This window comes from Quercus suber, unplaced genomic scaffold (assembly GCF_002906115.3).
Source record: "Quercus suber isolate HL8 unplaced genomic scaffold, Cork oak 2.0 scaffold_944, whole genome shotgun sequence".
Lineage (NCBI taxonomy): Eukaryota > Viridiplantae > Streptophyta > Magnoliopsida > Fagales > Fagaceae > Quercus > Quercus suber.
In genome coordinates, this window is record NW_027070365.1 from 42,016 (window position 1) to 69,901 (window position 27,886).

General features: G+C 36.2%; 1 protein-coding gene across 1 annotated transcript; it reads right to left on the reverse strand.

Annotated features, from left to right (window-relative positions):
• Nucleotides 1-262: 262 nt before the first annotated feature.
• Nucleotides 263-12,516, reverse strand: LOC112017795 (NAD-dependent protein deacetylase SRT1). The gene is made up of 14 exons (XM_065768472.1): nucleotides 12,181-12,516; nucleotides 10,663-10,692; nucleotides 10,474-10,566; nucleotides 10,209-10,328; nucleotides 9,638-9,738; nucleotides 9,461-9,560; nucleotides 7,723-7,802; nucleotides 4,932-5,010; nucleotides 4,329-4,382; nucleotides 3,204-3,309; nucleotides 2,605-2,687; nucleotides 2,344-2,411; nucleotides 1,351-1,453; nucleotides 263-819 (listed from the first exon to the last, which is right to left on the reverse strand). The coding sequence occupies exons 1-14, from the start codon at nucleotides 12,277-12,279 to the stop codon at nucleotides 526-528; spliced, it is 1,410 nt and encodes a 469-aa protein (XP_065624544.1). The 5' UTR covers nucleotides 12,280-12,516; the 3' UTR covers nucleotides 263-525.
• Nucleotides 12,517-27,886: the final 15,370 nt, after the last annotated feature.

Sequence of the window (27,886 nt, forward strand, 5' to 3'; positions counted from 1 at the left end):
CCCTTTTAAATTTTTGAAGGACTAAACTGGGATGATTTATTCTTAGAGATGAAATGGAAGTTGAACAAAATTTCATTTGTTTTGTAACTTGTAAAAAATTGACAAAGTATAAATTGTCAAAATTCATCATACACATTCAATTTTCCCGGACTTGATATGGGTTGCGACTAGAATAGATTATTCACAACTCCATATCAAAAAATACTATGAACGTCAGTTAAACATATAAAGCTACACATCAAGCCCACAGATGGTTAAAAGCTCATGAGAAACCCTACTTCCATCATTCAATTTTTTGCCTAAACCTTTACAGAATGGGTTCATTATGTTCCCCCAAAAAAATTTCCAGATTCACAGCAATGGAGACCCAATGCCAGTACAAGTTTTCTAGGAAACTACAGTGTATATGCAAGGTTAACTTCTCTATATATCATCTATACCCCCATTCTTCTCCTCCATGTTGCACTGGCTCCCAAAAGTAAAATTTACACCCAAAAAAACTGAAAACGAGAACAAATAATCAACTCAACAACATTTTAGTTTCTTAAGAGGCATTTCAGTATTAATGTTATCCTTGAGCCTTCTCATTATATAGCCACTACTCTTGGGAATATCTTCAGATAATCCAGTGCTTGCCAAATAAGTGTTGTATGCAACAAAATCAGTTGCAATGGCATGAATAGAGATTTCTTTTGTGGGAGGTAAAAGATTCTTTCTTTCAACTAATGAAATTTGCCCACAGCATTGATCTTGGACTGCTGTCTTCTTCAGTTTCTGAATCACATCATCCTTATCATGGTTGATGCTATCTGCTAACACCTGTATGGTACAAAAAACAAATAAGTTTTATCCTAATCTGAGTTAGCCTTTCCTGAATATTTAACTTGACACATAAACACAGATAGGAAAAATGCTACAACAGAACTCCCCAACCCAAAAACAAAACACATTAGGATGACAAAACAATCAACTAAACAGAACATATACAGGAAACATATTGCCAATTTTATGCATCACCAAAGTCTAAAAGGTTAAATTGCTCGCACAATTTCTAACTCCAGAGTTATCCTAGAATCCTTTGCAGTAACAAGATATATTTCTTACAAACTCTAAAAAAATAAAATAAAATAAAATAAAAAAATAAAAAAAAAAATAAAAAAGAGAAGGGGAAATGGTAACTGAAGAAGCAAGTAAATATACATAAACAAAGTACTTCTAGGATAAGCTTATGAGCTTTGTCCCCCCATCTTCACTTATTTTTCCCGGAGAAAAAGGTAGGCATACAAAATCAAGAACTAATTTTTTACCTGAAGCCTAGTTAAAAAGGAAAGAAAAAGAAGAAATTTGCACCTGAAAGTTGACAGGGACCTCAACTTTTGTGCTCTGGCACCCACAACCATCACTAAAATTGATCTTCAATGATATTTTAAATGGTCTTGTACTAATTAATTGCCTGTATATAAATAGTCACATCGATTACTTATCAAAAAAAATAGTCACATGAAGCAAATATTAAAATTACATAAGAGTTACATTAAATGGTAAACTAGGCAGTCCCAATGCAGAGTAGCAGCACCATAATTCTACAAACCTTAGCCATTGATTTTGCACAAGCAGTGAAATTTTTTGTTTCAATGCTTTTGGCAAGCAAAATGATAAAACTCAGGACAAGCTTATCAATTGTTTGGTCTTTCAAGCAACTATCATTAGATAATTATTCTTTCTAAACAACACATGCAAGTCTTAAATTGGAATACAGGATCTCACTTCTTTAATTGGGGGGAAAAGAGAAGAAAGCTCATCTCCAGTTCAATGAATATTTTAAAAGTTATCCCTTCTTTTTATTAATATTCACATTCCTCATATTTTGCACAGTAGTTTTGAGGATGTAGTAAAAGTTCTTTCCAAGCTATATATGTCAACCATTTTTCTTTATTTTAGGATTTAGAGGTCCAACTTGCTCAAGTTTCTGGTTCTAAGCCTAACAAATGGTATTATTCTAACCCTATGTTTTATAAAAGATATTTCAAAACATTGAAGAAGGGTTCTAAAAATTGAAGAAGGTGACCCTTCTTTCCTGTCTACCATGTCTACTCCAAAACAATTTTAAAAAGGCCAAGAGAAAAAATATTAAATTATTATTATTCAACATTTCAATGCCTATGGTTGAACTTCTGAAATGAAAAATCAGATTTGTCTAATGCTGTTTTACTTTATTTCGCTACCAATGTGAAATTTTTGTTACAATGGTTGAATACGAAGAAGCTGAAACTTTACGCCTGAATAAGAGAGAAAATTTCACCATGTACCAGCAATTGCAGTACTTAATCTGAAAGAGGATACCTTTTCAGCAAAAATGGTTGCTTAAGTAGGATAGCTGCTCTGAGATTTGGCCTGTCTAAGAAGGAAACCTAAACATGCAAATGAACAATCTCAGAATTAAATCTACCAAGGAATAAAATGTAAATAGACAGATTTGAATAGAAGTGTAGCAGTCAATCAAAAATAGGATGCTTTTTAGAAGAAGCGCATCTTCAGCTCTGACCAGTTAGGGCAATGAGAAACATCAATATTAAAATACTAAAACAGACAGGAAGACCATACCTCAACTGATTTGACAAATTGCAATGGAGCATTCTTCCCATGTTCGCTTGTTACCCTGAGAGTCCAGTTCACATATTTTTTGTCTGCATTGCAAGTAAAGCACCAGAATCCAAAACAGCTACATTAAATCATTGGATCTATGTAGTTAACGGCACACATGATAATACTACGAGAATAATTTAACTGTAAGTGAAAAAACTAAAACATTTGCCTTGGTTAATTGGTTCAACATAAAGGATTAGCTTTTTTACTGGTCCAGGCCACCACTGCAGAATGCACTAATCCATGAGTCAGAAAGATTGGTAAATAGAACCACCTGATTTGATTTGTTCTCAATAGGCATGAGATGATTGGATGGTGTAAGCAAAATTGGTCCTTCTTCTGGTGCACCAGATAATCTGCTTCCTTAGTTCAGGAAGATGGAAATTGCCAGTTGGGTCTGTCCAACCAAGAAAGGCATGGGACTCTTTGGGATGTCACCTTAGATTTCTATGTATCTTTTTTTATACATATATAAAAGGAAAAAGACTAGAGCCACCCCACCAAGACTATTTACATCAAATATTAAAAACAGGGAAGCCTAAAACTAGCAAAGCTACCTGAAAATCTGGGGAACTGACGATAAGTAAGATTTATCTGGAAAAGATCAACTCTGACATATGGAGGAATCTGTAGATTAAGATCATGCATAACCCCTGCAATCACCTGCTCTTGATCAAGTTAGTAACTGACTTGTTACAAAATGGGCAAAGCAAGTCAAATGTCTTATACAAATGAACAGTAATTATCTTCTTGACGTATAAGGAAATATAGAAAATAAATACTTGGAATTCACTGAAGGGGCCATCTCCAATGCAAAATTTTTAACCATGCTCCTTAAAATGGACTTCTACCAATTGCGCCACATGACTGACAACCCATGTTTTTGAATGTAAAACTCTAGCATTGCAAAGTACAGTGCCCCAGAAGCATGATATTTCAAATTGTTTAGGGTCCAAACTCCAAGCTACAGGGTTTTTATTTTTCTTCTTTTTTGTCTGATAACTATTCCCCCATCAATGACCTACCGATCTAATGGATCTTAGGGGCCTCCCCAAACTTCAACATGAAATTTCAGTAGTTCAGCCACCTTGAGTTACCTAGTTCTAGGTGTACTGTATCAAATGTACTTACAATTACCCAAAAAAAAAAAAATTTTAATATAACTCAAAATCATTTTCTTAGTTTTAAAGAGCACTCAATAGTCACAACAACTAGTGTAATGAAGGACTATGTAATATGATAAGAGAAAGGCAGAGATAATCAAATACTTTGTAGAAAATCTATACACTAAACATCTTAAGTTGTTAGAAAATGGTGAATTTAATCATTTAACCATATTTTAACACTCATCATGCTTGGACCCAAACCCCCCCTTAATAATTGGGGCCCAAAAAGTAGTATTATGAAACTTTTTAAATGGGATGTAAAGTAGAGACATGATTTAAACTAAAGCTCACTTAGTCTGAAATCATGATAAACTACCATCTGCCCCAAAAGCTTAAAATGTTACGAAGTTTTGAATTTAATCATTTAATCATTATGAAGGATTATTGTGATATGAGAGAGAGAGAGAGTCAGATACTTTCTAAAAAATTAATTTGCTAAACATCCTGGCTTTTAAATTCCATAATGTGACGCAAAAATGGTGTCAAAAGTACTATTTTGATCCAAAGTAATAATACCTTATCAACTCGACCATGGATAACGAAACTTGCTTTCTTGTCTTTTGGAGTTTGCTGCAGATACAAAATGAAATTTATGAGGAACAATTGAGGCGATGGTGTAGCTGCATAATAAGTCAACAAGACATACAAAGTATCCTGCACTAAAGATGTTGTAATACCAGCATGGAGTAAGCAATAGACGCAAAAATGTTATTCCTCGCAAAAAAATCATAGGATGGAGAACCAAAATAAACATTGAACTGTGTTGGAAAATGTATATGTATGAGTTTAAAGCCAAAAAAAAAAAAAAAAAAAGAAAAGAAAAGAATCCATAGTCTAGTCTCATCAGATGTCCTGACCATACACTTGCCTGAATTATAAAAAAAGAAAGAAAAAAAAAAAAAAAAATCAATGAAGCTCAAATGCTGGGTGGAAAAACATTTGACTAAAATACGAGAAACATCCAGTTTCATTACTATAAGACCTTGCTTACTTGCAAGAGGCATTAGTAGCAAAAACTTCACAATCTGTCACATTTCTAGATTTCGCTTTGGATGGCATAGAAATGTAGATGTAACAGAGAGAGGAAAAGAAAAGCCCTAAAGGAAAATATCAAAGTACCTGGAGATTTACAATTATGACCCTACCCCCACCACGGAGAGTTTGAAAAGGAAGGTCACATGCTGGAGTTATTTGCAAACTGCACAATAATATTAAGCACCTGATGTCTAATTAAATGAACAAAACAGTTTAAAAGGAAAGACAGTAATCAATAATATATTCCTTTAATGTCAGAATCATTAACAACCATAATTCAACACAGAGATGGTACGGAGACTTCAGATATTAAACCTGAAATTTATGCACAAGATTTTTCACCTTCAGCCATTACCTATGATGCAGCATCAGTAGTAGCACAAATAGAAAATGAAGGGAAAATAAAGGGAACTGGGAAAAGCCCCTAGACTTCACCAACTATGACTGGATTTTAAGTTCAAAATTCAATGTCCCAAACATTTAATAGAGCTTCTTTTTAATACCTTCCAGGATTACATTAACAAGCAAAGCTACAACCATGCCAAAACTACAATCCCATAAAATCCTCAATCAAAACAAAAATCAAACTAGTTCAAAATTCAAATAATTACAAAATTTTGTTCAAATCAGTATAGTATTTGGTGTCCACACCAACTACCCAGGGTGGGAGAGAGACAACCAATCAAGCATAGCTCTAGGTAGCATTCAAACCAGTCAATTAGCGACAAACAATCCTCCACCATTTAACCACAATGTCACTGGGTGGCTCCTTTGACTATGTCAACGCAGTTATACACACATGATCGAAGGTCAGTATCTGCATTGACACTGGGGTGGGAGGAACTCACCCCCATTGAGTGGGTCTCCTAACAGGATAAGATCAAGCTGCTGCAGGTCCTCCTTTGGTAATCTAACTCTGGCCATCCTCGCCAGAGAACCAAAAGAAGTTGAACAGCTCCATCCCTAATGAAAACAATCTGCTAATCCAAAGGACATTAATAGATTCTTTATGTGTTGGTGGAAGGTTTAGTGGGGCCAGATCAAGGCTAGGATTGGCAATTGGGTTAGGGGAAGGTTTGTGAAAAGGATTATTTCATATGACTGCTGGACCTTTATAAGCACCAAATCCTCAATAATAAGAGTTAAGCTAATACCATAGTCAGATGGGATATCAATGACATATATGTTTGATCCAACTCGTATTACAATTTGAATAGTCCAACACCACGAGCTTGTAGTTTCCTAATGGTTCCTATGGGAAACTGCTTGGGCCAGATATAAACCATGACATAGCATGTTTACATGACATTTAAACTAAGCCGAAGTGAGAATGAAATCCCAATTCATAGCATGTTCACTTACAACACATCTTAATAGGTTCTAAACACTCCTATTTATGACCTCAGTTTGACCATATGTTTGAGGATAGTATGCAGCAAAAAAATTTAGCTTCGGGTGCCAAAGGGTTTTCCAAAAATAACTCATCAATATAATGTCCATATAAAATGGGACATGTTGAGGGATATTGTCATCTAGTTGGCAAATTAAACTATCTTGCTATTACTTGTCCAGATATATCTTGGCATTGAGTTTTGTGAGTCAATTTATGGCAGGTACTAGTCATCCACAATAAGTGGTTGTTCTTCCAATTGAGAAGTATCTGAAAGCATATCCCAATTATGGAATTTTGTACAAGGCTAATGATTATTCAGGGTAAGAAACATTTATATTCCAATTGGGCAAGATTCACCCTCAAAGAGAAGGATCAACTACTGGATATTGCACCTTTCTAAGGGGAAACTAGATTACTTGGATAAATTAAGGCAGAGTGTCATGTCCTGCTCTAGTGCAAAATCTGAGCATAGAGCCATAGTTCCTACATCATGTGAGCTTATGTAGATTAAGCACCTATTTAAGGAATTAAGGGTTAATATGTACTGAAGTTCTCCCGGTGTACCTGGGTATTTTGCTTAATGAACATTAGTTACTTATCAAAAAAAAAAAAAAGTGCACTGCAGTTACCATTGATATGTATTATGACAAGTAAGTAGTAATACATATTTCTTTGAAACCTGTTTCATGAGCAAACTAAGCATATAAAGCTGAATTGCCATCTTGTTCAGTAAAATATGGGAAGTAGAGTTATTGCTACCCCAATGTTTCTACAAGAACTCAAATTGAGTTTACTAAAGCCTTATGCAAAGCTAGACGAGATTAGCTATGTAACAAGCTCAGATTTATATGACATGTGGCCCAGCTTGATGGGGAGTATTATAAGTAGTATTTACTGTATTAGGAGTAAATTTGTAATAATGTAGTAATATTATTATAAAAAACGCTAAGCATGTGTGTTAGGGTAAAGAAATTAACCCTAAGCACACTTCCCAAGAATAATAAAATGTAGTTCAAATCACCATAATATTCTATGTCTGCACCACCTTAACTCTTTTGATCTCTTACCTTAGCACTTAAAAGGAAGAAACACTCAAGAGTCTAAAGATAGAATACAATGATAAATTTAAACATCTTATGAGGCTGACTAGCAATAGATAGTATAATATTAGTTCAATCAAATACTACAGTTTTATCTTCTACTGAATTCTGACAACACTTAGATACTTGCATAAGAATAATCAATTCAGAGGAGATAATTAAATGGGAGAAAAAGGTTACAGGAACTTCAAATATAAGTGTAATAAACAAAGAAAAGGTTGATCATATAAGACCCACCGATCCTTTAAAAATGAAAACATTGTAAAACTAAGAGCTAATCGTATAAGGAAAATTAAATTCTACAACAGTCCATAACAAAAAATTTTAAGTGATCAATGAAAGCATCGATGCAGGTAAAAGCCATGATATCTATCAAACCTACCTGGTCCCCAAACACAATACAACATCAGCCATCCTACACTGTTCCACAGCTGGATTCAGCTCCTTTAGGGGCAATTCATCCTACATTAAAGAATTAGACTCATGCATCAGCATTATTAACTTCATAACTTTAACTTCTCAAACCATCTAATTACTTCTCAAACATCCATTCGTTATGAATCATTACCCTGTTCTCTAACAGTTGACAATAATTATCAGACACAAACATAATTATGCTGATCTATGACCAAGATTATTTTTTAAAATTTTAATCTTATAGTGCTTTCCATACCTTGCCACCAATAGATGTAACAATTCAACATCAAGCATTTCTGATGTCATGCTCAAGAAATTCAGATGGTCCAACATTAATTCAAAAAATAGAAAACATAACTTTTCTTACCTCACAACTATTTTAATTAGATAAATTTTAATCATTCTAACTAAACTCTAAACCCTAAACTCCATATACTATTAAATGAGATAGGGCCACAAAGCAGCATAACACAAAGGATTTGGAAAGGAAAAAAAAAAAAGGCAGAATCCCTCAATCTTTGCAAGTTTCTTGCCTGCCATTGTCCTCCAAGACACCCAGATAAAATTTTTCCTTCGGTAAAAATGTCATCAGTAAAGTTGATTATAAATTAAATTCTGGTTGACTACAGGAAAATAAAAAGGAAAAAGAAAAGAAACTCAAATAAAAAAATCAAGGCCAGTTCTTGCATGAAAGTGCAGTATGGCTTTCACACCATTCATTCCCTGAAATTAAAAACGGCAGTTGGTACAGAGTTTGGCACAATACCGATATGCACACACAACAGATGTTGAAAAACAGGATATGTACAGAATAAGGCAAAGTGAAAATATGGCTTAGTAATTTTAGGTAATATAGTGTATTATTAATTAAAAAAAAAAAAAGTGCTCATGCCTATAGTCAGAGGCCATGCAGCTGCAAATTTGGCTCACCAAATAACATAGAACTTCTACACATGACACAGTTTACTTGGAGATGGTTTAATACAGGTTTATGCGTACAAAAAAGTGAATACTTTGATTTTAGTTTCACATGGTGTTCAATTTTCATGAAGCATCATGATATGCACCCAGCCACCAAGAGACTTTGTAATCAGAAAATGGTTTCTATTGCTTTATTTGTCACTTCATCTCAAGCACCAAATCATCAACTAATAAAAGTACAAAATTGTGGAATCAGTTTTTTAAGCTTCCCACACAGACACAGACACACACACACACACACACACATAATATTCAATAGTTTTGGGGGGGGGGGGGGGGGGAATTTGAACCCTGGATGCATCCATTAGAGACACCAGGAGGTGCCACCATGCCAACAAAAAGGCTCTTGGCTACAATACAATGTTCGATCAATTATGTCATTCTTATTCCTTAACAGTACGCCCCAGTTAGTTGTATCCATATTAGCATTAAGGTTCACCAGCCAAGCAAAGCAACTAGGTACTTATTCAGATAGAGAATATAGGAACACTACAATTGAGGTTTTTTATTTACTCCTAATGGAGGTTTACTATTTGGAGAACCTTGACAGTGCCTTCCCTTATAATATGTATGTATATTATTATGATTGACCAGATGACTGAATTCAAGCAAAGCAACAAATCAAGTAATCAATACACCTATTAAGCTTTTTTTTTTTTTTTTTTTTTTTTTGGGGGTAACTTATTAAGCTTAAAAATTGATGTAACCAAGGAAATACATACCTCCCAATCAAGAACAGTGTCCTTGAGTCTTGCCCCACACTTACAATGCCGTGACGTTTGCTTCATGCCTATAGTCTCCACCTCAAAATCTCGCAAATACCTTCATAATTAAAATTTTAATTTATTTCATAATAACATTGAACTTTCCACTGAAATAATCCCAAGTATAACTCTTACTCTTCTCCACAGGAAGGGCAAAGTTCTCTGAATGAATTGCCATGCAACTCGGCAATTTTTTCCCTTGGAATTCCCGATCGGAGATGGAGGCTATCCACGTTCTAGAAAGAACAATAACAAGACATCTATCAGTAAGGCAAGAAGATATGCTAAGATCTAGCACTCTATGACCCATTTGGATGAAAACAAGGCTAACTGTGAGAAATCAACCGTCTAGGATTTTTGCTTTGTAGGATAAATAGAAGGTTAAAAGTGGCTGCTGTCATATTCTGCAAAACCATATCCAAGTTGCTTCTTATTCAAAAATTTTCCAAAGTGTTCATGTACTCCATTCGATCAGAAAGCAACTGATAAATGGCAGTGCAAGTATGACACCAAAATACAGTATGTTTTGAGTCGCATTCTTTGACTATAGAGAAAAAAGAGTAACTTGATATATCCTTAATCCACCATTCCTACTTGCTAAAATATGATCACCCTTGCATTGGCCAATTACTATTTGCACATTGTTTAAGATAATCTATTTTCAAAAGTAGGAAAATTGAGTCACAAAGACAAGGAAAAAAAAAACCTGGCTAATGACAAACTTCAAGATACCAGCCTTCTCTAGAGCCACCAAAGCCATATGTGTTATACTTGGCATTGCACGATGGAATGGCAATGATGCTTCAGGCACACCTTTTCCTTCATGCTGCAGGGACTCAGATAAAGTGCTAAAATGAGCTTATTTTATAAATAAGAAACATTATGAGGCAGGCTGGTCGAAGGTTCATCCAATGATTCTTTTGGGTTCATTTAAATTTGAAAAGACCTTAAAACCTAATCATGGTTCTCACCTGTAGTGTCCAAACTCCTTTGGGACCTCGAAAATCAGGTATTCCACAGGAAGTGGATATTCCTGCACCTGTGAATGCCACAAGATGCTTACTCTGCAATGACAGGAAAGACAGTTCAGAAAATTGTAAAATGCTTTAGAAGATGCATGAAGATTCATTAAGATTATTTAGTCCTGAAGTGTACTACACCTTCCGAATCAAAGCCGCAAGATTTTCAATCTGCCATTGCACAATAGAGGGAATGGTCAGCACAATAGTATCAAGATCATGTAATCTATCAAGATATGTATCAACCAGCAAAATATAATTAATCTACATAATGAAGAAGTTATTAGTGATCCCAATCATCATATCAGCAATCATTGGCCTTGACAAGAATTCCAAAAGCAGACCTTTCACAGAGACCTAAGAAGCATGGACACCCAACAATTCATAGCATGTCCATGCTGGACACAGATAAGTCTTGTTCAGAAAAGAATAAAAAATGCACCGGTAAGAAAGACTAAGTTGATCTATGTTGAGAGAATGAAAAGAAGTAGAGGAAGACCAAAAATCACATTAGTAGAAGTAATAAAAAAGGACATGCCAAATAGGAAAGTGATAGAAAGTATGACTTCCAATAAAATAGAATAAAAGAAAAGAATACATATAGTCGACCCTAACTAATCTATTGAGGATCCATAATTGATCCACCTAAAAAAGAATACTTATTTTTTTACTGATTTTGATGGAAAGATCGGATTCAAAATGAGGAAATCCGCTTAAAAATTGTGGTGGCCCTATTGATGAAAAAAATGAGGGAGAATCACTTGAGATGGTCGGGTCATGTTTAGATAAAAAGTGAGTTGATTCAAATTGAAGGAATGAAAAAGGTTCGAGTAAGACCAAAAATAACATTAACAGAATTAGTAAAAAATGGACATTTAAATTAAGGATGTGACACAGAGTATGACTTCAGATAGAAAATGGCCAACCCTGGCTAATGTGTTGAGGATTCATAGCCAACTTCAAAAGATTTGGGAGTAAGGCTTTGTTGTTGTTGTATTATTAACAATTTTCACAAATAAACGGAAGATATTGCTTGGCATTAAAGAATCATGTTTCTGAATGTCAAAAAAAGAAGGATACATGGTGTCCCTCAATTCAAAGATTTCTAAAAATTGTACCATTTGTTGTGGCAGAGCCAAATTTCGCATTTTCACATTAACATTCAAACCATTATCACCTTCATCAAATTACTTGCCTCCTACATTTAAGAATTATGACATAAACAAAATCAAGGCTTCTAAAATTCCACATTCTAAACATTCGAATCCTATCATTAAACTAAACAGACGAAACTTTCCACGTTTAATACAATAGTTTGCATTTGGTTCTACTATAATCATATTGAAAACAAGAAGAACAAAATTCACACACACACACGCGCACACACCCATCAAAACCTTTCATATACAAAAACAATTTTAGCCCATCAAGCACAATCCTATATCGAATCAAACCAATGTTATGTTTACCCCATATGCCATATTACCTACAAATACAAGCACAAAAAAAAACTTTCATGGGCTTTCAAAATCATAAATAACAAGTCTATAGTGATAACAACAATACAAGAACATTCACAAGCAACAATAGAATACCACATGCAACACATAAACAATTATCTGAAATAAAATGACAGGTGGGAATATATTGAAACCTTACTTTTTGTTGCAAAACATGAGGTGGGTCGAAAATCTCAGACATACCAACCGAGCCCACATTTTCTTTGTAAGAAAGCTTCTCTGCAAAACCCAGAGACATGTTTGTGTGTGTTTTTTCTCAGAGCCTATAAACTATTTTATGATTTCTCTTCCTTGCGCTTGAAGTTGAAACATTTATGGTTGCGTCAAACATTTCCACTATAAAGAGTCGTACTTATATGGGCTCTCCTTTTCAAATTGAAATGACGAATATACCCTTATCACATTAGACAAAAAGTGTGCAAATTTGTGAGAATGGTTTGTGGGTAGGACTCAATGGACTTTTCATACTACTAGATAAATATGGGGTCACCTTGAAATATGGGTTCCCCCTAGGGATGACAATTTAAACCGACTCTACCGTTTTATTTCTCCTAAAAAAATATTATTATTGATATGTCAAAACGTAACATATTAAACCCATACAATTTAAAAGTAATAAACTAAACCCTAAAGTTTTACAAAGTAACAAATTAAGCCTATTTATTGCGTTTGTAATTTAACATGGACCAAGTGTTTGATTCCAATATAATAGTTTAATTTGTTATTTGTGAAATTATAGAGCTTTTTTTTTTTTTTTTTAGTGAAAGATTAGACATTTTTATTGATTTGAATCAAGATGATACATCAGCTGTAGAACAGAACCAAAAGTTCAAGGGAGATCGTCCAACCAAACCAAGGCATTAGCATGACCCTCAGCAAATACAAGCTAAACCATTTGCCACACTATTAGAATCTTTTTTTTCTTTTTTTTTTTTTTATTTTATGGGAAATACTCAAACCTTCATTCAATACATTGTAAAAAAGATACATCATGTGCACATGCCTGTGCCACTTGACTAGGACAGTCTTCCAACAATACAACCAAGTTCTCAACATTTTGAGCATGTTGAGCTAACAAGTGGGCAGGGACATTCCCCTGCCTTTTAATGTGTAAGAAATCAAACGTCCTAAAACACTAGGCTTTCTACAGCACGCCTTGGATGATGTTCTAAACCGAAGCCTCTACCTCTTCAATACCGTGAACGACATTGATTATCAGCTGTGAGTCTCCTTCAAACACCACGTCTTTGAGCCCTACCTCCTCGGCAAATTTCACCCTAATCTCTAGGGCCTTGCCTCTGTCTCTAATGCGTCGAGGGTAAATCCATCTTCCTAGACATGGCTGCTACCACTTACCTTCCTCGTCGCGCACAATAACTCCCACGCCGGACTGCTTTGATTTTGAGAATAGTGCACCATCTACATTGACCTTGAAGGAACTCGGTGGTGGTGGCATCCAAGCAGCCTTATTCTAGTTTTCTGATCTAGATCAGCTTAGCTTCTCCTTGGCTGATTGAAAATCCTCCAATAATTTCAACGCGCTTCTCACTATTACAAGACCAGGTCGCCTCTTTCCTCCATGCTGAACCTCGTTCTTGCTCTTCCAAATACCCCAACAAATCATGACCCACCTCTCTAACAACCCCTGCTGGGCCTCCTAACTAACCTAAAGTCTACTAAATGTGTCCACGAAGCCCCATGACTCTTGGACATTGCAAGGTAGAGTAAGCTTGCTAGAACTCTAAACCTCTGTTCCTTGGCTACAAAAGTAGAGCATGTGCATGATTATTTCTACCTGCCTACCACAAACTTCACATATATTATTGGCCGCGATCTTTCTACGGAAGAGAGAGTCTTTTGTGGGCAAGATACCATTACATGCCTTCCAGGCAAAGTGCTTGATTTTGTTTGGCAGGTTCATACTCCATACCCCACGCCAAACTCAATGCTTTTTCGTCGGGTTCAAGCAACTAGTGTTACCACCCTCTAACTCAATTTCTCGAGCCAACCTATATGCACTCCTAACGGTAAATTTACCTTTCATATCTTCAATCCATACCATTTTGTCTTTTGCAATCGATTCATTGATGGGGATACTAAGGATTGCCTCTACATCTTGGGGTAAGAAGAGACCCCTCACCAGTTCTATGTACCACTCCATTCCTTCATCGTTCAGCAAGTCCCTAACCATTTTAATTTGGTTCCCATGCCTTTCTGGAGTGACCACCCTATAAGTGCTGCGAGTAGTGAGCCACTGATCTTGCCATACCCGTATACTACGACCATCTCCTACCTGCCATCTCAAACCATGTTTGACTAGGTGTTGGGCTGCCATTATGCTCCTCCAAGCAAAGGAAGCTTTCTTGCCTACCTCAGCATCCATGAAAACCCCATTAGGGAAGTATTTAGCCTTATAAACCCGAGAAAAAAGGGAAGAGGAATTAGTTTGAAGTCTTCATCCCTGTTTAGCTAATAGGGCAAGATTGAAAGACTTCAAGTCTTTAAAACCCATCCCCCCTTATTCCTTGGGAAGGCACATTCTATCCCAACTCATCCAAGCCACCTTTTTCTCATTCTTCACTTGTCCACCAAAAATTGTCTCACCATTCCAATCACCTCCTCACAAAGCCCACTGGGGAGCTTGAAGTAACTCATAGTATACGAAGGAATGGCCTGTGCGACTGCCTTAATCAATACTTCCTTCCTGCATTTGACAGAAACTTTTCCTTCCAACCCGCAAGTTTGGATGCTAGTTTTTGTTTCAGCTGAGCAAATGTGTTCTTCTTTAACTTACCAATCAACAAAGGTGGTTCTAGGTAGGATTCATGGGGTTTGATAACCTGGCCATCAAACATGGACTTGATAGCATCCTGTGTGCGTGTGGGGGTGTTTCAGCTAAAGAAGAGTGCTGTCTTGTTTCTATTCAGTTGTTGACCCGAAGAGGACTCATAGACTTGCAAAATTATTTGTACTTCAGGTCCTTCCTTCTCTGTTGCCTTACAAAATATCAAACTATCATCCACAAAGACTAAGTGTGAGATTCGTGGTCCCCTAGCCGAGGTTGCCATTCCTTTCAATTCATTCCTCAGCGATGCTTTGTGCAATAGTGCTGACAAACCTTCTACACAAATTAGGAAGAGATAAGGAGAGAGTGGATCTCCTTGTCGAAGGCCGTGGTTAGTGTGATCATCCCCACCATTGAGTCTAATAGTATATGTAACAGAGGACACACATGCCATTACTATACAAATCCACCGCTCATGAAACCCCAACTTCTCCATTATTTTTTGTAAACACCTCCATTCCATTCGGTCATAAGCCTTACTCATGTCCAACTTCAATGCCATTTCACCATCCTTGCCTTTCCTCTTCATGTGAATATGGTTCATTAATTCATGGGCCACAAGGACATTGTCTGTGATGAGCCTCTCTGACACAAAATCACTTTGGTTTTCACATATTGTATCCTTTAAAACAAACTTCATTCAGTTGGCCACCACCTTGGAAGCAAGCTTATGTGCCACATTACACAAACTTATAGGCCTGTAGTTAGTGACTCTAGAAGGGTTTTTTGTCTTAGGAATGAGCACAATGTGGGTTTCATGAAACTTAGGGGGGCTACACCATGATTAAGAAAGTCTACTACAGTTTGTATGACAACAGAATTTACAGTAGGCCAAAAATGTTGAAAAAATAAAGGAGGCATACCATCAGGACCTGGTGCCTTCAACGGATGCATTTGCTTAAGGGCTTTCTCCACCTTGGCCGCTTGAAAATCTTGCAATAGAACCTTAGTCATTCTGTTAGTAACTTTAGGGTTTATAGCATCCAACAATTCTTCACTAATTGTTGGGCATGAAGAAGTAAACAGCTCTTGGAAATACTCTACAAGAATATAACCCATGACCTCTTCCTCATCCTACCAGTTACCATTAGAATCCAGTAGCCTAGTAATGGTGTTTCGTTGATGCTTTTTGAGGCTTTCTCGTGAAAGAAAGAAGTGTTGCTATCCCCTGACTATAACCAACAATTCCTTGACCGCTGCTTCCACATCTCCTCCTCCACTGAAAACAACTTGCTAAGCTCCACTTTTGTTGCATGAATCTCTTCCATGTTGGCCCCACCCCCTAGTAAACACTCAAACCATTGAAGCTTCTTTGAAGAGAGGAAGAGGAATGGATATAGAAATCTCCATTTGGATTTTTTGGCTAAGGGGATTTTACAATTTCCCTTGCAAAACTAAGAACAACATGATTTTGAAAGCTCTTCCACACTAAAGTGACATTGTTTTTTGAAGTTCAAATTATTTCTAAACTTAGGCTTCAACTTCATTCTTTTGCTAAATAAATGAATATATATATATATATTTTGTTGAATCGAGCCTAAATTAGTTTATAATATGGGTCGATTTATTAACAACCTAGCATCACTAAAAAAATAATAGAGGTATCTATTATTATTTATTTTTGGCAAATTATGTTTTGAAATCCCATATTTTAAGTAGATAACAAATTAGACATTATAGTTTAAAAAATAACAAATTAAACCTAGAATTTTCAAAAAGTACCACCCTCCCTTAAAAGTTACCATAATTTTTTAGTAGAGTTTGTGGTTTTCCTTTGCATTAGAACTCAATCATCTCTTTCCTATATGTGTGTTTATTTCTCTAAAAAAATATTATTATTGAAATGTCAAAACTAACATATTAAACCCATATAATTTTAAAAGTAATAAACTAAACCCTAAAGTTTCACAAAGTAACAAATTAAGCCTATGTATTGCTTTGTAATTTAATATGGACCAAGTGTTTATTAGATATAATAGTTTAATTTTTATTTGTGAAATTATAGAGCTTTTTTTTTTTTTTTTTTTTTTAGTGAAAGATTAGACATTTTTATTGATTTGAATCAAGATGATACATCAGCTTAGAACAGAACCAAAGGTTCAAGGGAGACCGTCCAACCAAACCAAGGCATTGCATGACCCTCAGCAAATACAAGCTAAACCATTTGCCACATTATTAGAATCTTTACAAACAAAAGAAAAACAACAATGCGAACTAGGATAATATATAAAAATTTTGGTAACTTTAATTAAGAAGTAGGGTGAGATAAGTTATACTATACATAATACACTCTTTGAAGTAACGTGAGATATTTACCCTTTCTTATTTTTAGAAACAAAAACACACACAGAGGCAAGGAAGAAGGGTTGGGGTTCTAATAAAAGGCAAGCTACAAACTCAATAAAAAACCATTGTAACTATGGCCACATGTAGCAATTATAGGGTTTAACAAGTTAATTTTTGAAACTTTAAAGGTTTAAATGGTTATTTTTCAAATTATAGAATTTCACTTGTTACACATCTTAAACTATGGCTTTAAAATGTAATTTTCTTTATAAATATATTAGTATAGTAATGGCAACGGGGCGGATGAGGCGAGTTTCCTATTCCCCTTGCTCCACTCCCGCTTAGGGCGGTTTTCTTTCTTTGCCCCATTCTAGCAAATACCCCAAGTCCCCCAAGTGCCCATTCAACCACACACAAGTTATATCTATCTATCTATCTATCTATCTATCTATATATATATATATATTATTATATATATATTTATAAATTAAATTAAATTAAAAACTTAAAAAACTTAAAAAACGTTATTAAAAAAAAGTTCTAATATTACAAAACCTTTTCAAAGCATAACAATACACAATTCAGATATTAGGGAACCCAAACACAATTCAAACATAACAATATAACAATTAAAAAAATATAAATCTTAAAAAATAAATATAAATTCAATAATAAACATTAAAAAATCATAAATTTAAAGTTTAAAGGCTAAATGCACCAATATATGCCTTATATAAAGCCTATAAAAATAATATTTTAATTGTTTAAACTAAAACGGGACAAGTGCAAGGCAAGTATGAGGGAAAATATTAACTCACTCTCGCTTTTTTTAAGCGGGGCAAGTAAAACCAGTCCACTAAGTATGTGTTTGGATATGACTTATATGGTGTTTGCGTTTTGCGTTGCGTTTTGCTCCCTTTTTTTCCCCATGCGTTTCGGAACAAAATTTAGTTGAAACGGCTACTGCACAAGCTGAAAATTTTGACTTTTCAACACATCAGTGGGTCCTACAGCATTATTCACATATTTAAAAATTATTTTGTTATAATGTTTTCAGTTTTCAGTTTTTAATTTCAATAAAATAAATTATATTCAAACAGACTCTTAGAGGTGAGGCAAGACCGCAGGGTAGAGTCGGTTTAAATTGTCATCCCNGAGACAAGGTTTTGAAGAGAGGAAGAGGAATGGATATAGAAATCTCCATTTGGATTTTTTGGCTGAGGGGATTTTACAATTTCCCTTGCAAAACTAAGAAGCAACATGATTTTGAAAGCTCTATCCCACTGAAGTGACATTGTTTTTTGAAGTTCAAATTATTTCTAAACTTAGGCTTCAACTTCATTCTTTTGCTAAATAAATGAATATATATATATAACTTTTTTTTTGTCGAATCGAGCCTGAATTGTTTATAGATGGGTCATTTATTAACAACCTAGCATCACTAAAAAAATAATAGAGGTATCGTATTATTATTTATTTTTGGCAAATTACGCTTTGAAATCCCATATTTTGAGCAGTATAACAAATTAGAAATATATATATATATATATAATTTTTTTTTGTGAATCGAGCATAATTTTTATAAATGGGTCGATTTATTAACAACCTAGCATCACTAAAAAAATAATAGAGGTATCGTATTATTATTTATTTTTGGCAAATTAGCTTTGAAATCCCATATTTTAAGAGTATAACAAATTAGACCTTATAGTTTAAAAAATAACAAATTAAACCCAGAATTTTCAAAAAGTTACCACCCCTCCTTAAAAGTTTCATAATTTTTTAGTAGAGTTTGTGGTTTTCCTTGCATTAGAACTCAATCATCTCTTTCCTATATGTGTGTTTATTTCTCCTAAAAAAATATTATTATTGAATGTCAAAACGTAACATATTAAACCCATAAATTTTAAAAGTAATAAACTAAACCCTAAAGTTTTACAAAGTAACAAATTAAGCCTATTTATTGCGTTTGTAATTTAAATGGACCAAGTGTTTGATTCCAATATAATAGTTTAATTTGTTATTTGTGAAATTATAGAGCTTTTTTTTTTTTTTTTTAGTGAAAGATTAGACATTTTTATTGATTTGAATCAAGATGATACATCAGCTGTAGAACAGAACCAAAAGTTCAAGGGAGACGTCCAACCAAACCAAGGCATTAGCATGACCCTCAGCAAATACAAGCTAAACCATTTGCCACATATTAGAATCTTTTTTTTTTCTTTTTTTTTTTTTATTTTATGGGAAATACTCAAACCTTCATTCAATACATTGTAAAAAAGATACATCATGTGCACATGCCTGTGCCACTTGACTAGGACAGTCTTCCAACAATACAACCAAGTTCTCAACATTTTGAGCATGTTGAGCTAACAAGTGGGCAGGGACATTCCCCTGCCTTTTAATGTGTAAGAAATCAAACGTCCTAAAACACTAGGCTTTCTACAGCACGCCTTGGATGATGTTCTAAACCGAAGCCTCTACCTCTTCAATACCGTGAACGACATTGATTATCAGCTGTGAGTCTCCTTCAAACACCACGTCTTTGAGCCCTACCTCCTCGGCAAATTTCACCCTAATCTCTAGGGCCCTTGCCTCTGTCTCTAATGCGTCGAGGGTAAATCCATCTTCCTAGACATGGCTGCTACCACGTTACCTTCCTCGTCGCGCACAATAACTCCCACGCCGGACTGCTTTGATTTTGAGAATAGTGCACCATCTACATTGACCTTGAAGGAACTCGGTGGTGGTGGCATCCAAGCAGCCTTATTCTAGTTTTCTGATCTAGATCAGCTTAGCTTCTCCTTGGCTGATTGAAAATCCTCCAATAATTTCAACGCGCTTCTCACTATTACAAGACCAGGTCGCCTCTTTCCTCCATGCTGAACCTCGTTCTTGCTCTTCCAAATACCCCAACAAATCATGACCCACCTCTCTAACAACCCCTGCTGGGCCTCCTAACTAACCTAAAGTCTACTAAATGTGTCCACGAAGCCCCATGACTCTTGGACATTGCAAGGTAGAGTAAGCTTGCTAGAACTCTAAACCTCTGTTCCTTGGCTACAAAAGTAGAGCATGTGCATGATTATTTCTACCTGCCTACCACAAACTTCACATATATTATTGGCCGCGATCTTTCTACGGAAGAGAGAGTCTTTTGTGGGCAAGATACCATTACATGCCTTCCAGGCAAAGTGCTTGATTTTGTTTGGCAGGTTCATACTCCATACCCCACGCCAAACTCAATGCTTTTTCGTCGGGTTCAAGCAACTAGTGTTACCACCCTCTAACTCAATTTCTCGAGCCAACCTATATGCACTCCTAACGGTAAATTTACCTTTCATATCTTCAATCCATACCATTTTGTCTTTTGCAATCGATTCATTGATGGGGATACTAAGGATTGCCTCTACATCTTGGGGTAAGAAGAGACCCCTCACCAGTTCTATGTACCACTCCATTCCTTCATCGTTCAGCAAGTCCCTAACCATTTTAATTTGGTTCCCATGCCTTTCTGGAGTGACCACCCTATAAGTGCTGCGAGTAGTGAGCCACTGATCTTGCCATACCCGTATACTACGACCATCTCCTACCTGCCATCTCAAACCATGTTTGACTAGGTGTTGGGCTGCCATTATGCTCCTCCAAGCAAATTCTTAGTTTTCTTCTTCATTGTTGATTTCACCTTTCACTTAGTTATCTCTAACCCTCCACATTTTACGGCTCTTTCTCCCTAACAAGCCCAATTGTGATGACAAAGGCAGAAGCAATTCTAAGGTTAGTTTCTTTTTTGTTCTTATTATCAGCTATAGTGTAAAATATTGGTAGCAATTTTCTTATGTTTGGTTGTTGAGAAATTGACAAATTTATGGTTCGTAGTGTCAAAATTATTTTCAATTGTGCTCGGTTCCTCTCATTTAGATGCTTCACAATTTTAAATTGTTTTTCTTTTAATACAAATTTCTGAATCTGATACCTTTCTTTAGGTAGTTTCGCTTTCTACATGTTAAAAATTTTGTATCTATATACAAACCACAGAGTAGTTGATGTTTCTAATGATTTTTTTTTTTTTTTTTTTTTAAAGGATGTCCAGAGCTTTTCAAATATCTAACAATTTCCTTAGAGCACCAGGTTATTATAGGGAGGAATCCCATAAGGGTGGCAAGAGGTTTCAAACCCAAAATCTCATAAATATCATGAGGCCTTAGGAACAACTAGTTCTAATTTGTCATACTAATGCTCCAAAAAAGTATTACTATTTGACTAATATCATCACACTCACATTATAAGGGAATCAAAACATAATAGATCTTCATAAATTTTCCACTACTAATTTCTAGGAAAATACATTTTTAGTCCCTACATTTTAGGATAGTTCCCATTATAATTGGGCCCTACTTTTTTGGAGCTCCTATTTTGGTACCTACATTTTTCAACTTATCTTAATGTAGTCTCTACCATCATCTCACTAATGGAAAGTGTCTACATGACAGAAAGTGCACTAGCACATTAAACATTGATGTGGCTAATAAAATAAAATGAAATGTTTTGTTTCTCAAAAAAAAAAAAAAAAGTTCTAAATAAATATTTAAAAATAACACATAAAGAATTTACTTGAAACAAAAAATATACTTTCTCAATTTAATTGAAATTGAAAAAAATAATAAAAAAACAAAAACGAAAAATTTATTTTCCCAGTTTTAAATATAGAGGGGGAAAATTGTAGTAATATTTCCAACTTTTCTTGACTTTCTTGACAACCAAACACAATATCACAAAATTAAATTTACCAATCTTTAATTTTGGTGGACACAAAAATTAACCTAATACTATACTCTCTCTCTCTCTCTCTCTCTCTCTCTAGAGTAGATGAGGCAACTTCATCTGCAAATCAAGTCAATCGATTTTGTTATGGTTGACTGGGGACATAAGAATAAGCAAAGCAAATGGTGGGTATCACACAATCTAGTGAGTGTTTTTCTGTTGATTGTATTTCTTTTGGTTTCTATATAGTTCTGTTGTTGATTAGTTTGGTTTTTGATTGACTAAGTTTGGAGAAATGAATCTTCATTAGATGAAATTCTGTGTATTTGGTTGAATCTATGTTATGAGAAATGTTGTATTAGGATATCAACTTTTGGTGGAATGTATAATTGCTTTTTGTGTTTTGTAATCTTCCTTGGCCCTCTTCATCTTCTTAATGGCTGCGTTAGCCACCTTAGCATATTCACTGGTCTTCTCAAGGAATGGGTTGTAAGTCTCTTGCAATCCCAATGCTTCTTCAACTTCCTTATCTTCAGACTCCTCAACTATTCCAATAGACTCCAAATCAGAGTGCTCACCAAGCTCCTTCACAAGTGTACCCAAATCATCTGAGGATTCCACATGTGTACTGGTCATGAATGCGGAGTAGTTTCCTTCTCCGTCACAGCTTTCCTTCGAATTAGAATTTGACAAATTTAAGTCACTCAGAGTAGTGGCATAGACTTTCCCCTTTGATTTCAAATAGTTAGGACATTCTTTCTTAAAGTGTCTGTGTCTGTTGCATTCAAAACACGTGATTTCTTGCGAAGATTGGGGTTCTCTACCATCCTTCCTTTTGAATTCCCTTTTCTCCTTCCCAGAATTCTGAAATTTCCCTTTGTCACCAGGTTTCCCACTATTCTTAAGTTTTATGAACTTTCGGAAGTTTTTCACAAGGTACACCACATCTTTATCTACAGCATCTTCTTTCGAAGAATCATGAGACATCACCCTCTCATCAATTGTCTTAAAAGCAAGAGATTTGCTCTTCTTCTGCGTAGGCAGTGACAATTCATATGTCTACAAAGAACCAACCAACTCTTGAAATTTAATGTCATAAAGATCTTTGCTCTCTTCAATAGCTGTTACTTTGGCACGAAAACTTTCCGGTAGTGATCGAAGGATCTTCCTTACAATTTTAGAAACCTCTGTCTTTTCTCCCAAATTAAATTTGCCAACGACCACCTCGTTCAACTTGCTATAAAAAGAGTCAAAGGACTCATCCTCGCTCATCTTGAGCTCCTCAAAACGAGTGGTCAACATCTGTAGTTTGGTGTCTTTCACTTTCTTTGTTCCTTCATAAGTAGTCTCCAGAATCTCCCATGCTTCCTTAGCAATAGTGATATCTGAAATCCTGTGAAATTCTTCTGGAGAGACATCACAGAAAATAACATTCAAGGCTTTACTATTAGCATTAGCTGTCGCAAGAGCTGCCTTATCCCAAGTGGATTTGGTAGCCTCCGGCTTAGTTCAACCCACTTCAACTGCATCCCACATAGCATCATCAATAGAACACAAAAATACTCTCATTCGGACTTTCCAAAAAGCATAATTATTACCATAAAAAAATGGGGCACATTTAGAGATTGAGACCTATCCATCTCAATATGGGGTCAAGGATCGCACTAGGGTATTTAAACTATAACAAGTGCACCTGTTCTGATACCAATTGAAAGTTCAAATAGCGTTGAAAACACTATGAACATTTAGACCCCCAAACAACAAATTACCAAATCAAGCTATATATTAAAGAATGTATGTGCAGAAAATAATAACAAGCTTATAACAGAATTGATAAACAATCTAAACCAATTTAAATCACATCCACAATAGAAATTAAATGGTAAAGATTAAGGGAAGAGAGATGCAAATACAAGAACAACACAACGATGTGTTATTGAAGAGGAAACCGAAACCCTCGGCGTAAAACCTTTCTGCCGCCCTCCAAGCGGTCAATAATCCACTAGAAATTGAAGTTGGGATACATAAACAATAATAGACCTCCCAAGCCTAATCTACCTAAGTACCTAAGCCCTCCAAGCTTCTTGCTCCAACGAGGTTGTGCCGAACCTTTTTCTTTTCTAGCTTACCAGATTTTGCTATAAACCATAGCATTAACCAATAACCATTGGTCCCTTCTAAACTACTTCCCTTAGCACCAAAAGAACCTTTTCATAGATGTGGGTATGGTGAGAAAAGGATTTGGTTAAGAACCTCTTAAGGATGTATCAATGGAGAGGAAGAGAGTAGAGGAATTTAAAGAGTCTCTTTGTGAAGATTGTGGATGAGACAATCTTGTTTTTCTCTAGGGTTTCTCTCTCAAAATTCTCTTTGGAAGCTCTCTACATTTCGTAGAAATGAGGGGTATTTATACTAGGGTGAGAATGGAATGCCAAGAGTCAATTTTTCCCAAACAGGGTGTTCTGGCGACTTGACCTAGCAATTGGGTTGAGTCACGAGTTCAAGCTGCGAGCTAATGGCCTGGCCATCCTGAGACTTTTGTCTTGTAGTGCGACAGTTGGCGTGACTTTTCAACTTCTAGCATGCTTGGCATGTGTGTAACTTTTGGCGACTTGCAAGCCGCGAGCCATCTGCGATATCCAGTCGTGAGTCCCTGTTTCTTTGCACAATCTTGAGCATTTCTTCATACTCTCCTACTCACTATCCTTACAAGTTTTCCACCTAAATACAGGGTTACTAATTGCTAAAATACAAGCAAATTTGGCACGGAATAAAGCCAACAAGATGGTTGATTAAATTCAACCTTAAAGTTTTTTTTGGTTAATTGATGGATGTGGATGGGGCCTTAGCTTTGATTGACTCAAGCAAGCCTATTATTAGGAGAGAATTTGGTCAAGATCTAAAGGAAGGCTACAAAGAGAACCTAAGCCCAACACTCAAGCCAATAGCTCTAGTTCCAAGCCCGTCACTCCCATCACAATACTGAAGCCTTCAAGCATAGAAGAAACTCCATTGCTGCAACATCACAGCCCCATCTTCGACCTCCAAGACAGTTTAAGCCACAAGAAGCTTGAAGCTCCCAATACTATCGCAGAAAAGGGAAAACACCCAAAGACAAAGGAACCCATGAACACCCAAGAGCTACTCAACACCATGGTAGCTAGTCAGATTCAGCTGAGGGAAGACATGAATCGTATGATACAACAGTTTCAGAATTCGAAGAATAATCAAGAGGGGGATAAGACTAATCATGATCCACCAGCCAAAGATAGTGAGAAGAAGATCAATGAGAGGATGAATAAGATGGAGGAGATGATTAAAAGAACCCATAAGATGGAGGAACTTATGGACTACGATACCCTCTTACTTTTCCCTAATGCGAGGCTGCCTCCTGAGTTCAAGATGCCAACCTTGGACAAGTTTGATGGGATCGACTGCCAAAGTCTCATCTAAAGATGTATGTGAGGGCTATGCAGCCCTTAGGCGCGACTGAGGAAGTACTTGCTCAGTTGTTCTAAAACACATTGACCGGAGCCCCTCTTAGGTGGTTCCTTAACCTGGATGATGCAAGTGCAAGAAGTTGGGAGGACATTTGCTGAGAGTTTCATAAGCAATACAAGTACAATATAAAAGTGGACATCATAAGGAGGGACCTCAAGACCACCAAGCATGAGCTGAGAGAATCCTTCTCTACTTTCATTTCCAAATGGAGAGTCAAGGCTGCACAGATGATAAGTAGGCCGAGTGAGGAAGAATAGTTAACCATGGTTGTAAAGAGTTTATTACCTATATACCACAAGTATTTGTTTTTACAATATTTTCCCAATTTTAAAGCCTTAATTGTTGCTAGAACCCAAATTGAGGATGTTATAAACAATGGCACTATAAAGATTGATGACCTACCAAGGTTTAAAAAGAATGTAGGATCTAAGGTTACAGAGATTTCCAAAAACAATAAAAATGATCCTTATCAATTGATTGCGCTCGTTGCACCTGCACAATTACCACAATGGCCTAGACCTAAAAAAGAGTTTCATGAGTTGCACATCATTACCCATTAATGAGGCTTGCAACTATAAAAGAGAAGACAATAGAAGTTAAAGGTGCACATAAATACTCTACGAAATTACTCTCAACTGGTTTTCTCTCTAGAATCTTCCTCCCTTAATAACTTAAGCATCGAAGGCGGTTTGGCTGACGCCACACTGGTGTGTTACTCTTCCCCTCAGTTTATTTTGCAGGATTCTCACCTACAGAGATGACCTCATTAACAGCATCGTCCATCTGCTACGACGAGGAGCTTAATTGTTGATTTTTTGCATTATCAGTTTGGCGTCGTCTGTGGGGACGCTAATCATTCAAGCCATCTCTCCTAGTGACAAAAGAGTACTTTGAAGTGCAAGATGGAAGTAGAAACTAGACCTTAGCCAGATGCTGTGTGACAACAACAAATCTAAGCCCTCTTGGCTAATGTGGAAAAGCTGACTCGCCAGAATGAAGATTCTTGGGATTCATGGTGTCCCAATAGGGAATAGAGGCAAATCCAAACAAAGTAAAAGCAATAATTAAGGTCAAATCACCCAAAACAGTGAAGGAGGTACAAAGCTTGACAGGGAAAGTTACAGCCCTAAACAAATTCGTCTCTAGGGCAACAGACAAGTGCATACCATTCTTCAAGGTATTGAAAAAAGTATTTCAATGGAATGACGAATGTGAGGAAGCTCTTGACAAATTAAAGGAGTACGTAACGAAACCACCTCTATTAAGACCCTCGATGATGGGAGAGAAGCTGTTCCTCTACTTAGCAGTATCTAATACTGCAATAAGTTTGGCACTGATCAGAGAAGAAAGGAACGTTCAGAAGCCAGTTTATTATACTAGTCAGGCATTCCAAGGAGCAGAAGCAAGTTACCCATGGATGGAGAAGATAGCTTTCACATTATTGGTCACCTCAAAAAAGCTCCGTCCTTATTTCTAGGCACACCCCATCGTTGTCATGACAAACTAGCCTAAAAGAAAGACAATGAACAAGATAGATGCAGCAAGACGACTCATTCAATGGGTAATTGAATTAGGCCAATTTGACATCGAATATCGGCCTCGAGCAGCAATCAAAGGCCAAGTATTGGCGGACTTCATTACAGAATTCACTTACCCCTGCAAGGAAGAAGAACCCCTCATGGAAATATGGACGGTCCAAACAAATAGATCAACCACGAAGAAAGTGGGAGGGGTAGAAGTAGTTCTTATACCCCCAGAAGGAGAAACACTGAGGTATGCAGTTAGATTACAGTTCACAACAACAAATAACGAGGCAAAATACGAAGCATTGCTAACAGGGCTAAGTCTAGCAATGACTTTAGGAGGAAGGAACCTTATCGTCCAAGCTAATTTTCAGCTAATAATTGGACAAGTGAAGGGAGATTATGAAGTCAAAGAGGAAAGGATGCAGAAGTACTTAAAGATTGTCCAACGACTCTCACAGTACTTTGACAGTCTAGACTTTGTGCAAATCCCTTAAGCCAAAAATTCAGAAGCTGACTTTCTAGCAAGATTGGCCTCATTGGACAATTACAATTCGACCTCCGAACTATGTGTAGAGATAAGACGGCAGCCGAGCACAGAAGGTGAGCAAGTTATGAAGATAAAAGAGCAAGAAGAGTGGATGATTTCCATCATTCGTAACTTGAAAGAAGGATTGCTCCCAAAAGATAAGACGGAAGCAGGGAAGATATAGATCAGGATGGCTCGCTTTGTCATCATTGACGACATGCTATATAGAAGGAGGTATTCACTCCCATATCTAAGATGCACCAATTCAAAAGAAGCAGACTATGTGCTCCACAAGATACACGAGGGAACTTGTGGAAACCACATTGGGGCAAGATCCTTAGTAGGAAAGGCGCTTAGAGCAAGATATTACTGGCCAACCCTTCACAAAGATGAGTAC

Excerpts from the sequence above, each read along its gene's own strand:
- LOC112017795 (XM_065768472.1), bottom strand. The coding sequence starts at position 12,279 with ATGTCTCTGGGTTTTGCAGAGAAGCTTTCTTACAAAGAAAATGTGGGC. Across the intron at positions 3,310-4,328 it reads TCCATGGTCGAGTTGATAAG|GTGATTGCAGGGGTTATGCA; the intron begins GTATTATTACTT and ends GATCAAGAGCAG. Across the intron at positions 1,454-2,343 it reads CAACCATTTTTGCTGAAAAG|GCAATTAATTAGTACAAGAC; the intron begins GTATCCTCTTTC and ends ATTTATATACAG.